Consider the following 16,096-nt stretch of genomic DNA (forward strand, 5'->3'; position numbering starts at 1 on the left):
GAAGGGAGTATGTTGTTACTCCCTCCGTTCCTCAATACTTGACATGTTTTATTTTGAACATCCCTAAAGAAAAACATTAATTAACTAGAGGATAATTTGATTAAATTATTGTTATTTATTACTAATATTTTATTGCATTTATATCTCTCCATATTTTTTAATAAGAATAATCAAAAGTTGAAACAAACAATTAATTATATCTTAATTTTTAAAAATAATTTAGCAAGAATAACAAGTATTTAAGAAGAGAGGGAATATAATTTGTTAAGATAAAATTAACAGAGGTATACGTTGTCTAAAATTTATGAACTTGTGTACTGCATGTGCTTCCTCTAGGAATTGGAGTCAAACTGTCTTGGTAAACTATAACTCTCATACTCTTTGGACAACCGTGTAGATTCAATTCCACGACTTCATCAGAGTTAAGATCATATGACATAAAATGCCCATTTTTACTTTGATAAAGCAATAAATAATCCTTCCACACTGCCAATGGAGATTCAATAGGAAGACATCTAATTGTATACTTCTTTCCCCAAGACTCATTAACATTATAATTTTTCAGTATCCAAATGTCTATCAAATTTATCATTGGATCAACCATGGGACCTAAACAGGGGTAACATATCAAGCCTATAGACCCATTCAAGAGGATAAAGCTATAACGTGTTCCATTGGAACAACGACGAATATTTGGCGTCTTTATAATCCGAAAAATTTCGGTGCTCAAGTCAAAACAAAGAATTACAAGTCGGCCTTCTGAAGTTGCAATCCAGTGATAAGCTCCATTATAAAACATCGAAGAATTCAACCAAAACAACCTGGGCAACTGTAGATTCACATGTTCTAATTCTCTCCAAATATCAATACCCAATTCATAAATCTCAACTTTTCTCTCTCCGTGTTCGGCATACCCATAACGATCGTCGTTGTAAATATCATATATTCTAACAGCCTTGTAGTCATTAACAACACAATCAAAACCAAACCCGGCGCATTCAATGGATCGACGGAATCCCTTAGGAGCGTTAAAAGGGCTAGTTGGGAGCAGCCTATAATTTCTGGTAGACGGATTGAATAAGATGGTAATAACTGCATCCATTAGTGCAATCAGACCTTGGAAAGGTCCAATGACTTGGTCATAGTCAATAATGTATGGGGATGTTATATAAGGCACGTCTACATCTGGAAAAATACAGTTGAGATAATCATCACCATCACTAGAAAGAAAAGAAAAGATAGCTTTATATTTGTTAATGTCATTTTTGTAGGAGCGCTTGAAGAGAATGTTTTCATCATTCGAAGTAGTGGTGCGGTTAAGATGAAGATTAACAAAACCAGAAGATTGTATGATAGTGTAACAAGTTCTAGAGACGCATTTGAATCGCAAGAGAAATTTCACTGATAGCCTCAAAAGTATATAAACAAGGACATCTTCAGGCAATTTCTTCATAATTCGATCTGCCATCATGTGATCTTCGTGATCTCATTTTCATTTCAGTTTAAAGAATGATGTTTCTACATAAAGTAACTACATTAGCACCTTTTGCGTGGGATTTGCCATCCCAAAGCTTATTCCACACAAGTTAACACTAAGTATCCGATGTTTTGTGGGGTCTGAATGGGTTTGCAACGCTCAAATTTCGTTTAATTAATTTTATGTCTAACATGCGATGTCATAGTTGTATGAGGCTCTTTATTTTTGGGTGTTTGGACAGGTGGTCCCCCGGTCACCACCATTTCGAAACAACCTCTGTCCTTCGCTCCCTTTCACAAAGCCGGCTGGATTATACTGTTAAAAAAATCTATCGTACTATGATTTTTTTAAAAAAAATTGGGTAGAAAATATAATATTTTTTAATGTTTTTAGTGAAGGGATCAATGTAATAATTGAGAAATTAAATTGTTTTTAAGTAACTATAGTATCTTTTTTATGTGGCTACCTATTTTATTGCCTCATTTACTTCGTGACGATTAACATGTGTTGTCCATCTTATATTAAGATACTTAAAACAAAACTTTGAAGAAATTGGTAAAAAACAACAAAGTTTAAATAGTATTTTCAAACTAGAAAATTAAAACTAGTAGATAAAATAGAATCAAAAACAGATTAGAAACAATATAAAATATTTTTCTCAAAAAAAGAAAATCGAGCCCACTGAATGCGCAGTGTCCCCTTAAGGAAATTATTCCCCTCAAGTACCCGAGGTTAACAGAATATATCCTCCCAGGATAGAACGATCTTACTCATCGGTGTATCGGTACCTAAAACCACGGTGTCAGCGAACCACTCAACGGCAGTAAAGTACACTTTGAATACTAGATTTAGTAGTAGTAGAAGAAGTCTTATTATCCATTGCTCTGATACAATTTTTCGGGGGTGCGGAATTCATGGAGTTCATGACATTTTTGGTAGTGTGGTAGATAGTGTGATAGGTGAGGAATTCATGGTATTTTTGGTATTTTTGGTAGGTGTACCATTTTTGATAGGTGAGGAATTCATTTTATGTTTTGCTAAATATTTTATCATAATATTCTTTTGCTAAGTATTTTAATCTTAATATCTCTTTAATATTATTTATGATATATTCTAGATATAACATATCTTGGGTTCTTAGATACATATATAAATTTTCCTCCATTAATTGTTCTAATAGTTTTATATCTTCCATAGATTCTGTCCAATATTGTAAATATTCGTAGTTCATTTTAATCTAAATTTATTTCTAAATCATACCATTCTATTCTTTCGAGGTCTAAATCATGTAGGTCTATTTCATAGCATTGCTGGTTTAATATATCTTCTGATTCGTTATCATTAAATATTTTTTCTCATATTATTCTTCTTAATTCAATTATTTCTATATCTTTAAGTATCTATAAGATTAAAGTTTCATAGTTTTTTATTATTTCATCATGCATGTATGTAGTCATGTTCTTTATCATGCAAGTTTTTATTTTCAATTATTCCTTCCTATGATCATATTCATAATTGATTAAATTCATATTAGATCATTATGAACTAGATTATCTGTTTATCATGTTTTCCTGTCACTACTAGCATCGTACTTTAGCAGATACTTCCTTATTATCAGCACCTCAACTTTGTTTACTCCCCTAAACGGCTTTCCTCGCCTACCGGTTTCAACATTAGGATGACATATTATAAAAGTTTTTTCCCTGTTTCTAGTGTGCTAATAAACTAGAAATCATGATTCAAATAATTCTAATACATAATAACTAACATAAATTTATTCAATCATATATATGATATTCAGGAATATATGAAATTAGTTCTGCATATTTATTGAACAATAGACCTTTGCCTCTTGCTTATCCATGATATCTGAAGTTTGTTCCATTATCTATTAAATATAAATAGCTTAAGTATTAAATATTTGAGAGAGTGTTTATGAAAATGCTTCGTTTATTCAAAGTCTGTCCTTTATGTTACATCTTCCTTCCTTTATATAGAAAGGAAATCCTATCTACTGCACTTACAAATTCTATCATATCTCTACATTAATGTACAATAACGCACTACTTCATGACTTTCTTACATAGTACTATTTACTTTATGACTTTTTTACACTACCATACCTACCCACTTTACACTTGTCCCTACACCACACCTACCACTTTTAATATGCATCCTACATTGTTGACTAATTTACACTACACCTTCTTACAATAAGACTAATAATTTACAATAATAGTACTATTCACTATTTTCTTTTGGCTGTTTTGGCAAATATATCTTCTTTGCCTTATCTCTTTAGTTGTCTTTATCTTCTTTGTCCCAATCTTCTTTGTCTTGACTTTATTCCAGCTGGACATCGGGAATCACGTTGTCTTCTCCATTACATTTTGAACATAGATGATCAGGGTATTTGTGTCCAATTAGCTTGCAATATCTGGTTAGTAGTTCTGGCAAAATAAATCCTGCTTTGAGTGCTCTTGTCGTAGGTCTTTCTTCTGGTTTTAATAATGATAAAATTCATTTCTGGACTTCATCCATATCTGCTTTCCTTAGTTCTCTTGAATTTGAATATATCATTAACTGGTCTCTAGAGTAGTAACTCCATATAACATATCCGTTCAAATAATTGTTTGCTAACTCTTGTATAATAGTTGATATACCAATTATTCTTTTATTGGCATAAAAACTTGGTATCTCTATTTTTTGTATTTCTTCTTGTTGTACGATATCATCAGGTATAATCATATCTTTGGTTAATCCTATCTTAATAACTTGAATTGGAGGTTTTATCTCCTCGTATAATATCTCCGCTGGTGCTGTATAAAATTTTATATAAAATAAATTTCCTTTGGTAACTCTTTTATATGTGACGAATGCTTTGTGTAATTCTGGTATTCCACTTATCTCTTCTCCATCGTATGTATATACGGTATTTGATAGTCCATAATTGTAATATGTTCTTACTAAATTGGCGTTAGTTTTTGGTTGTGCAATTAACTTGTTATAACCTTGTAATTTTTGGGTTAGGTAGTCTTTATTTGGTTCTTTGGTTGTACTGGATCTAGGATTACGATTTAAATAGGTTTGGATTTTGTATATATTTTCAATATAGGTTCTCATAACATGGTTATATAATTTTTTCTCATTTTGTAGGCTATCTGCAGAGGTTGAGGTTTGGGGTTCCATAGCCAATGTGTTTTTTGGTGTTCTCGGAGTAAATGGTTTTTCAAATAGCCGGTTTAAGTTTGTATTCTTATGTTGTTTTTCACTAACTTGTTTGCCCGTACCTGTAGCTGTGTTTAAACAAACATTATGTGTTTTAAGGTGTTTCTCAACGTCACCTTTTAGATCTGGATTTTTAAAGTCCTCCGATCGACTTAGCTCCGCATTTTTATAGTCATGCTGCTGACTTCGTATTTGTTGTAGCTCTTTGTCAATATTCTACTTTTGTGCAAAGTAGGTTCATAGCTTTGAGTATTTCTTCTATAGTATTTTCTTTTTCACTTTGTGTAACTTTGGCTTGATAAGTAATCTGCAATAACATTCTTGTCAGTTTTTATCACTTCAATAGTAAATGTAGAATTTAATATATTTAATACCAATCTTCTCATTTCTTTCGTAGTTACCGAATCTTGTATTTTTCTTGTTAGCCACAATTTTACTTTTTTATTATCGGTCCTTATAATAAATTTGTTATATACAATATATAGTTCAAATAATAATAAACATTTATATACTGAATATAATTTTTTCCTATTTATTTCCCATCTTATTTCTATATTAGTAAATATTCCTGAATAATAGCTACAATGATGTTCTATTTTTTCTTTATCATACCTATATTTTAAGACTCCTCCATAACTCTTTTCACTGGCATCTGATTCTACTATATAAATAATTTTTTTGTTTTCATCCAGAAAATATAGTTTAGGTAGGTTCTTACATAATAGTTTTATTTTTTGTATTTGTGTTTGGTGTTTTTTTATCAAACTGATATTCTACATCTTTCTTTAATTTTTGTTGTAATAGTTTTAAATTCTCTGCTAATTTTGGTATGTATTCTCATACTTGATTTACTAGTTCTAGAAATGATTGTAATTTCTTTTTTGTATCTAGTTGTTCATTTGAGTTAATTATTTTTTGTACTATGTGTGTTTGCATTTTATTCCATTTTTATCTATTTGTATTCCTAAAAATTTTATTTGTTTTTTCATTATGTCAGCTTTCTTTTTACTTAGACTTATGTCTGAATATTCTATAATATGTATAAATTTTTCTGATAATCTTATATGTTCATCTTGTGTTTTGGAATATAGTAATATATCATCAATATATACTACAGAATTTTCTAGTTGTTTAAAATAGTTATCCATAAAGTGTTGATATCTACCTGGTGCATTTTTATATCCAAATGGTAATACATTTCATTCATAAAATCCTTGTGGTACGGTAAATGCTGTAAGTTTTTTAGATTCCTCTTCTAACTTTAAGTGGTAAAATCCTGATTTGCAGTCAAATTTACTAAAATAATTATATCCTTGTATTTGTCTTATCTTTAATATTTTATTTGGTATTGCGTAATTATATGTTTTAGTTTTTGCATTTAAATTTCTATAATCAATAACCATTCTACTTTTTCCTCGTTTTTGTTCACTATGTTTATTTACTATAAATGCTGGGCTCGTATGCTTAATATTGCTTTCTTGTATATATTCTTTTTCTAGTAATTCACTTATATGTATCTTAAATTCTGTTAAATCATTAAAATTATATTCTAATGGTTTTTGGGTTATTATCAATTAGCTCAATTTTTATTTTTGTTTTATGTTTTTGCCCATCCTTGTAAAGGATCTTCACTATATAATAATTCTAACTTATCTTTGATTATTTTTACTTTATCTATAGAGAATATAATTAATTCTATCTTAGGGTCTTCTTCTTTTATATTTCTAATTTTTGTGTAATTTTTTCACTTCCTTTTATCCATTCTGTTGTTTTTCGTTTTTTGTTATTACTCTTTTTGCTCCTATTTTTTATTTACACGGTGTTGTGAACCACCAGTGTCTTTTTGTTATTATATGTGGGTATAATTTTTCTAAAAATGGCATTCCTAATAGCATATCATTTGTAGTCAATTCAAAGTTATATATTTCCTCTATAGTTAATATCTTATCCCATATTTGTATTTTTATATATATGCCTTATATGTGATCATGCTTCCATCATTATTAAATCCTGTTACTACTATCGGTGTTTTTAATTTTTCCCATTTATCTTCTGGCAAACAATTGTATTTACATCTATTAGCTTCTACTCCCGTATCTATCATTCGTGTATAATATTTGTTGTAATATCCCTCTATTATTATCTTTGCAAGTATATATATTTTCATGTTTTTATCATACTAAAGTTCTTTTTATTATTACTCCTTTATTTTCATAATTTATTGTCAACTGTTTGTCTTCTAGATTATATGGTTTTACTTGTTCTAGCCATTTTATTCTGGAAGTGATATTTTCATCTCCTTGATATATTTTAAATTTTATTACTATTGGTACTCCTCCAATGATTATTTCCTTTTCTATAGTTTCTTCGGTATACATTAATGTTTTTGGTAGTTCGGGGCATAATTGTTCAGTAGTTATTATTTCATCTTCCGTCACTAATTCTCTTGTAATATAGTTTTCTTCTTGTCCTGTATATATTAATATTAAATATTTTCGTTGTTCCATTACACCCGTTATGCAGTAATGATGTGCTTTTATTTCTTCTTCCATTGATTTTTGTTGAGTTTTATCTATTCTTCTTGTGATACTCATTTTTGATGAAATTTGTGGTATTTCACAGTTTATTCTTTTTGATGTGCTTAATCTTTCTTTTACTATTTCTAAATCTTCTTCTATATCAATCTCATTATAACTATAATCATTATTATCTATGATTATAACTATCCTTTCAAAAGGATTTTCTTTTTTTATTTTTTTTATTTTATTTTTTGCTGTTATTTTATGTTTTGTTGTTAAAACATATAAGTTTTTACATCTAGCTGTAAAAATTTTACTTTCCGGGGCTAGTTTTATTCCTGACATTTTCCAATATAATACTAGTGATTTATCTATGTTCCTGTCATTTATTGCTATTGAGTAGTTAGCACTTATTATAAATTTAAATTTTCTTGTATATGAGGTTATCTTTTACTGCACTTATTATACTTTTTTCTATGGGTGGTATGATTCTATCATCTGCTAAATATATTTTTATAGGTGTATCTATTCCTTCTCTAAAACAAGCTTTTATTAGTATTTCTGTTCCTCCTAAATGTACATATTAATTGGATTTTTTGCCTTAATATCTTGTATTTCTTTATTTATTATTCGTTTATTTATTATTGGTATTTTAGCCTTTCCTTTGGTGTATTTGTAATCTATAATATGTTCTCTTTGACTTACTACATAATATTCTTATTTTTGTCGTTTAAACCAGTCTCTTATTGTTGGTATTTCGAATATTTTCGCTACGCTTAGAGGTCTAATTCTTTTCCTTTTATTTGTTCAAATATACTATTATCAAATATTATTTTCTGTTCTAAATATTCTTCGTCTTGGTGTTCTTCTTTATTTATTGTTTGTATATCTGCTTCAGTCATTTGTTATATTATAGAATTCATTATCTGATTCCATTTCTATGTCGTTATCCATTTCATTTTCTGATATTTCATGTCACGACCCAAAAATGAACGTGATGGCACTCGTCTTAACCCACCAAGACAAGTCAGCCTAAAACTCAACCATTACAATAAAATGCGGAAAAGTTTATAATAAACTCAAATATACCCCCAAAATCTGGTTGACAGGTGTACAAGCCTCTAAAGTATTACAATTGAATCAAAAGAAAAAAAAAGTCTCATATGACATTGTTTCTAGAGTAGAACAAGATCATAAACAAGAGTAAGAAGGATCGATGAGAAGACAAACAACTACCTCACAAATCTCCCATAAGCCTCGAAAAAGAAGAGAATAACAAGTACCACAAAAATTCAGGCTCGTAACCTACAAAAATTTGTAGAAGCAAGGGGTGAGTACCAAACCACACGGTACTCAGCAAGTAAACCTCTAAACACGAGTTAAGGGGATAGAATACAAGTACTCCTTACAACCCCAACCGAACCTTCACAACTACAATCTGTATAAAACCAGCCCAACCTAACAATTCACAATTTACAAGCACATATCTCAACAACAACACTCTAACAATTGCATATCTTCAACAACAAGCTCAATATTCATCAGTCAAGTTCCATAGAAAGGCACTCACAAGATCAGCAACACACAAGATCAAGTTCACCAATAATAAAAAAGTGCAATGCAATCAAATGCAATGTCAAGTATAATGATGCATGCCTGACCTAATGATACACACCCACTGTCTCTCAGTCCGGGACCTATGGGGGACATATCTGTCCATGTATCCATCGCGACGTGCGATACGATCCTCGATAATAGCAACCATCGCGGCGCTTGATACATACCTCAAAATATAGTATCCGTCGCAGCGCGCGACACGTTCCTCAAAATATAGTATCCATCGCGGCGCGCGATACGTCCCTCGAAATGGTACATCCTCTTTATTTTCTTATTCTTTCTCAATGCACATAACACTTGTCAAAACCATGTCTCAGAACAATGCAAATGACATGTTCACACAAATAATGAGGAGATGACCATTTTCATAACATTGCACAATTCACAACAAGACAATCAGGATACAACATCAACAATGATTCAACAAGCCTTTCAAACAATTCTCATCACATCACACAAACAATTGATCACATTGCTTTTTATTATCCCTTTTTCATCATTAGAATTAATCAATGTGGACAAGTCAACCCATCACCAAACCTCATTACCCTAAACACATATTACAAGGAAATACATGAATTCCATACACTTAACAAGGGTTTAGAAATCCACTTGCCTCAAACAATTGAACAATCACTCCAGGACTTGAGTCTTCCCTTTTCGCTGAGCTTCCAAAGCAGTATAATCTATTCAAGTAAATAATCACAATAAGGTTTTGAAACTAACAACACTCATATTACTATAGGTCTAGCCTAGACACAAAAACTCACGCAAACTTATAATCAATTTCCTTATCTTGCTAACATGTCAACTCCCATATTTTCCAAATTTCAAGTTTAGGATAAGTTTCAATTTCTCCAAATATCATCAATTTAATAATATTTATATAATATACTACACCTACTATTTAATTAGGTCTGTCAACATATCAAAACTTTAATAATGTGGTACCATATTTTAACTTCCAACGACAGAATAAAATGTGCATGTAGTAAATAATATGTACGTCCATTAATAGATAACCTCTAAGCCTCATTTAACTCCGCCAATGATTACCCCTAATTATTGTCCAATGATTGCATGCACTAACCATAAACTTATATTGTATTTCAAATTTCTAATTCTTTTTTTTTCCAAATTCACTTCTTTGATTCTCTTTCCCAGACAACATCTTAACAATACTAATAGTATAACTACTAATTAATTAGGAAAGAGATAACCAATTGCAGTCAAATCACGGTTAAAACTATTACCTGTACAACTGTTCTCGTCGGCGGCTCCATGTCCTCGTACGAATGAGTTTAGGTTTATACTCTCTGTTTCTTTCTTTTCCTTTCCGTTTCATAAATAAAATAATTAGGTATTAAAAGTGACAAATCCTATCAGCTTATTTTAATAAATGGACCATTAACTTAAATTATATTATATATGGACTTGATCCATTAACCACCAACTAATAAAATTAATTATTTAATAAATATTCGTCAACTAAATAACTGTAGTTAAACAAATAGTTCAAAATTCCCAACCAACTTTGCAAACTGATCAAAAGTAACTCGGGGGAACTATCGAGATGGGTAAAACAATAATTTTATAAAAAATTCTAAAAATGACTTTTCGGGTCATTACATTTCATATATGCTATCTTCACTTTCTAATTCATAATCTATGTACTCTATCGGCGTATATTTTTCATCGTTTATTATTATTTCTGATATTTGTTTCTTATTTGAAGTTTTAGGTAATTTACAATCTCTAGCTATGTGTCCTAATTCGGTGCGGAATTCATCTTATTGGTAGGTGAGGTTTTCATGATATTTTTGGTAGTGTGGTAGGTGAGGAATTCATGACATTTTTGGTAGGTGAGGAATCCATTTTAAACATTTTATTATAATATTCTTTTGCTAAGTGTCTTAATCTTGTTATCTCTTTAATATTATTTATGATATATTCTAGGTATAACATATCTTGGGTTCTTAGATACATATATAAGTTATTTTTCATTAATTGTTCTAAAAGTTTTATATTTTCCATAGCTTCTGTCGAATATTGTAAATATTCGTAGTTCATTTTAATCTGAATTTATTTCTAAATCATACCATTCTATTCTTTCGATGTCTAAATCATGTAGGTCTATTTCATACCATTGTTGGTTTAATATATCTTCTGATTTGTTATCATTAAATATTTTTTCCCATATTATTCTTCTTAATTCAATTATTTCTATACCTTTAAGTATATATAAGATTAAAGTTTCATAATTTTTTATCATTTAATCGTGCATGTATGTAGTCATGTTCTTTATCATGCAGGTTTTTATTTTCAATTATTCCTTCCTATCGTATTCATAATTGATTAAATTCATATTAGATTATTATGAACTAGATTATCTTTATCATGTTCTCCTGTCACTACTAGCATCGTACTTTAGCGGATACTTCCTTCTTATCAGCGCTCAACTTTGTTTACTCCTCTAAACGACTTTCCTCGCCTACCGGTTTCAACATTAGGATAGCATAGTATAGAAGTTTTCTCCCTGTTTCCAATGTGCTAATAAACTAGAAACCATTATTCAAATAATTCTAATACATAATAACTAACATAAATTTATTCAATCATATATATGATATTTAGGAATATATGAAATTATTTCTGCATATTTATTGAACAATATACCTTTGCCTCTTGCTTATCCATGATATCTGAGAGTTGCTCCATTATCTATTAAGTATTTAAATATCTTAAGTATTTGGGAGAGTATTTTTATGAAAGCTTCGTTTATTCAAGGCTTGAAGGTCTGCCCATTATGTTACATGTACATTCCTTTATATAGACAATTCTAATCCTATCCTATTTCCTATAATAATGCGTCTACTGTACACTTTACGACTTTTTTACATACTTATTTTTTACAATAATGTGACTATTGCACACTTTACGACTTTCTTTACATAATAATGCAGATAATAATGCACATTTTACATATCTTTTTGTTTTCTTCTTCTTATCTTCTTTGTCTTCTTTTTCTTTGTCTTCTCACTTTTTATTTTCTTCTGTTCATGTGAAGATCATGTGTCTATCATCATTTTTGTTTTTGTTTTCTTCTTGTTTGTCTTCTTCTTCCTATCTTATCTCTTTGTCTTCTTCTTTATCTTTTAGTCTTCCATCTCTATCTTCTTTTATTTTATCATTCCAGCTGGACATTGAGAATTACATTATTTTCTCCATTGCATTTTGAACATAGATGATCAGGGTATTTGCGTCCAATTAACTTGCAATAGCTGGTTAATAGTTCTGGCGAAATAAATCTTGTTTTGAATGTTCTTGTCGTAGGTTTTTCTTCTAGTTTTAATAATGATAAAATCCATCGCTGGACTTCATCCATATCTGTTTTTCTTAGTTCTCTTGAATTTGAATACATCATTAATTGATCTCTAGAGTAGTAGCTCCATATAGCATTCCCGTTTAAATAATTGTTTGCTAACTCTTGTATAATAGTTGTTATACCAATTATTCTCTTATTGGCATAAAAACATGGTATCTTCATTTTTTGTATTTCTTCCTGTTGTCCGATATCAACAGGTATAATCATATCTTTGGTTAATCCTATCTTGATAACTTGAATTGGAGGTTTTATTTCCTCGTATAATATCTCTGCTGGTGCTGTATAAAACTTTATATAAAATAAATTTCCTTTGGTAACTCTTTTATATGTAATGAATGCCTTGTATAGTTTTGGTATTCCACTTATTTCTTCTCCGTCATATGTGTATACAGTATTTAGTAGTCCATAATTGTAACATTTCCTTACTAAATTGACGTTAGTTTTTGGCTGTGCGATTAGCTTGTTATGACCTTGTAATTTTTGGGTTAGGTAGTCTTGACTTGGTTCTTTGGTTGTAGTGGATCTAGGATTACGGTTTAAATAGGTTTGGATTTTGTATATATTTTCAATATATGTTCTCGTGACATGGTTATATAATTTTTTCTCATTTTGTAGGCTATCTGCATAGGTAGAGGTTTGTGGTTCCATAGTTAATGTGTTTCTTGGCATTCTTGGAGTAAATGATTTTTCAAATAGCTGGTTTAAGTTTGCATTCTTATGCTGTTTTTCACTAACTTGTTTACTTGTACCTGCAACTGTATTTAAACAAACATTATGGGTTTTAAGGTGTTTCCCAACGTCACATTTTAGATCTGGAATTTTAAAGTCTTCCGATCGACTTAGCTCCGCTTTTTTATAGTCATTATGCTGACTTCTTATTTGTTGTAGCTCTTTGTCAATATTTTCTACTTTTGTGCAAAGTAGGTTCATAGCTTTGAGTATTTCTTCTATAGTATTTTCTTTTTCAGTCTGTGTAGCTTTGTTTTGATAAATAATCTGCAATATCATTATTGTCAGTTTTTATCACTTCAATAGTAAATGTAAAATCTAATATATTTAATATCAATCTTCTCATTTCTTTTGTAGTTACTGAATCTTGTATTTTTCTTGTTAGCCACCATTTTACTTGTGTGTTATCTGTCCTTATAATAAATGTGTTATATACAATATATGGTTCAAATGATAGTAAACATTTATACACTGAATATAATTCTTTCCTATTTATTTCTCATTTTATTTCTGTATTAGTAAATGTTCCTGAGTAATATCTACAATGATGTTCTATTTTCTCTTCATCGTACCTGTATTTTAAGACTCCGCCATAACTTTTTTCACTGGCGTCTAATTCTACTATATAAGTAAATTTTTTGTTTTTATCCGAAAAATATAGTTTAGGTAGGTTCTTACATAATAATTTTACTTTTTTAATTTGTGTTTGGTCTCTTTTATCAAACTGGTATTCTATGTCTTTCTTTATTTTTTGTTGTAATGGTTTTAAATTCTCTGCTAATTTTGGTATATATTCTCTTACTTGGTTTACTAGTCCTAGAAATGATTGTAATTTCTTTTTCGTATCTAGTTGTTCATTTGAGTTAATTATTTTTTGTACTATATGTGTTTGCATTTTTATTCCGTTCTTATCTATTTGTATTCCTAAGAATTCTATTTGCTTTTTCATTATATCTGCTTTCTTTTTACTTAAGCTTATACCCGAGTATTCTATGATATGTATAAATTTTTCTAATAACCTTAAATGTTCATCTTGTGTTTTAAAGTATAATAATATATCATCAATGTATACTATACAACTTTCTAGTTGTTTAAAATAGTTATCCATAAAGTTTTGATATCTACCTAGTGCATTTTTATATCCAAATGGTAATACATTCCATTCATAAAATTCTTGTGGTACCGTAAATGCTGTAAGTTTTTTCGATTCTTCTTCTAACTTTAACTGGTAAAATCCTGATTTGCAGTCAAATTTACTAAAGTAATTATATCCTTGTATTTGTCTTATCTTTAATATTTTATTTGGTATTGCGTAATTATATGTTTTAGTTTTTGCATTTAAATTTCTATAATCAATAACCATTCTACTTTTTCCTCGTTTTTGTTCACTATGTTTATTTACTATAAATGCTGGGCTCGTATGCTTAATATTGCTTTCTTNGTGTTTTGGAATATAGTAATATATCATCAATATATACTACAGAATTTTCTAGTTGTTTAAAATAGTTATCCATAAAGTGTTGATATCTACCTGGTGCATTTTTATATCCAAATGGTAATACATTTCATTCATAAAATCCTTGTGGTACGGTAAATGCTGTAAGTTTTTTAGATTCCTCTTCTAACTTTAAGTGGTAAAATCCTGATTTGCAGTCAAATTTACTAAAGTAATTATATCCTTGTATTTGTCTTATCTTTAATATTTTATTTGGTATTGCGTAATTATATGTTTTAGTTTTTGCATTTAAATTTCTATAATCAATAACCATTCTACTTTTTCCTCGTTTTTGTTCACTATGTTTATTTACTATAAATGCTGGGCTCGTATGCTTAATATTGCTTTCTTGTATATATCCTTTTTCTAGTAATTCACTTATATGTATCTTAAATTCTGTTAAATCATTAAAATTATATTCTAATGGTTTTTGAGTTATTATACTATTATTATTATCAATTAGCTCAATTTTGACTTTTGTTTTATGTTTTTTTCATCCTTGTAAAGGATCTTCACTATATAATAATTCTAACTTATCTTGGATTATTTTCACTTTATCTATAGAGAATATAACTAATTCTATTTTAGGGTCTTCTTCTTTTATATATTCTAATTTTTGTGTAATTTTTTTACTTGCTTTTATCCATTCTGTTATTTTTCGTTTTTTGTTATTTACTCTTTTTGCATCTATTTTTTGTTTACATGGTGTTATGAACCACCAGTGTGTTTTTGTTATTATATGTTGAATAATTTTTCCCAAAATGGCATTCCTAATAGCGTATCTTTTGTTGTAAGCTCGAAGTTATACATTTCTTCTATAGTTAATATTTTATCCCATAATTGTATTTTTATATTTTTGGCCGTATATGTGATCATGCTTCCTTCATTATTAAACCTTGTTATTACTATCGGTGTTTTTAATTTTTCCCATTTTTCTTCTGGTAAACAATTGTATTTATATATATTAGCTTTTGCTCCCGTATCGATCATTGGTGTATAATATCTGTTGTAATATTCCTCTATTATTATCTTTGCAAGTATATATATTTTCATATTTTTATCATATTAAAGTTCTTTTTATTGTTACTCTTTTATTTTCATAATTTATTGTTAACTGTTTGTCTTCTAGATTATATGATTTTACTTGTTTTAACCATCTTATTCTTAAAGTGATATTTTTATCTCCTTGATATACTTTAAACTTTATTACTATTGGTACTTCTCCAATGATTATTTCCTTTTCTGTAGTTTCTTTGGTATATATTAATCCCTTTGGTAGTTCGGGGCATGATTGTTCAGTATTTATTATTTCATCTTCTGTTACTAATTCTCTTATGATATAGTTTTCTTCTTCTCCTGTATTTATTAATATTAAATATTTTCGTTGTTCCATTACTCCCGTTATGTTGTAATGATATGGTTATATTTCTTCTTCAATTGATTTTTGTGGAGTTTTATCTATTCTTCTTGAGGTACTCATTTTTTATGATATTTGGGGTATTTCATAGTTTATTATTTTTTATGTGCTTAATCTTTCTTTTACTATTTCTAAATCTTCTTCTATGTCTATCTCATTATAACTATAATCATTATTATCTATGACTGTAACTATTCTTTCCAAAGGATTTTCTATTTTTATTTATTTT

At 29.0% G+C, this 16,096-nt stretch overlaps 1 protein-coding gene across 1 annotated transcript; it reads right to left on the reverse strand.

The window, feature by feature from the left end:
* Positions 1-295: 295 nt before the first annotated feature.
* On the reverse strand, positions 296-1,477 carry LOC125846289 (F-box protein CPR1-like). The gene has a single exon (XM_049525675.1). It carries the CDS (start codon positions 1,469-1,471, stop codon positions 296-298), a length of 1,176 nt encoding a protein of 391 aa, XP_049381632.1. The 5' UTR covers positions 1,472-1,477.
* Between the last annotated feature and the right edge of the window lie 14,619 nt (positions 1,478-16,096).

This window comes from Solanum stenotomum, chromosome 1 (genome assembly GCF_019186545.1).
Source record: "Solanum stenotomum isolate F172 chromosome 1, ASM1918654v1, whole genome shotgun sequence".
NCBI classification, from domain to species: domain Eukaryota; kingdom Viridiplantae; phylum Streptophyta; class Magnoliopsida; order Solanales; family Solanaceae; genus Solanum; species Solanum stenotomum.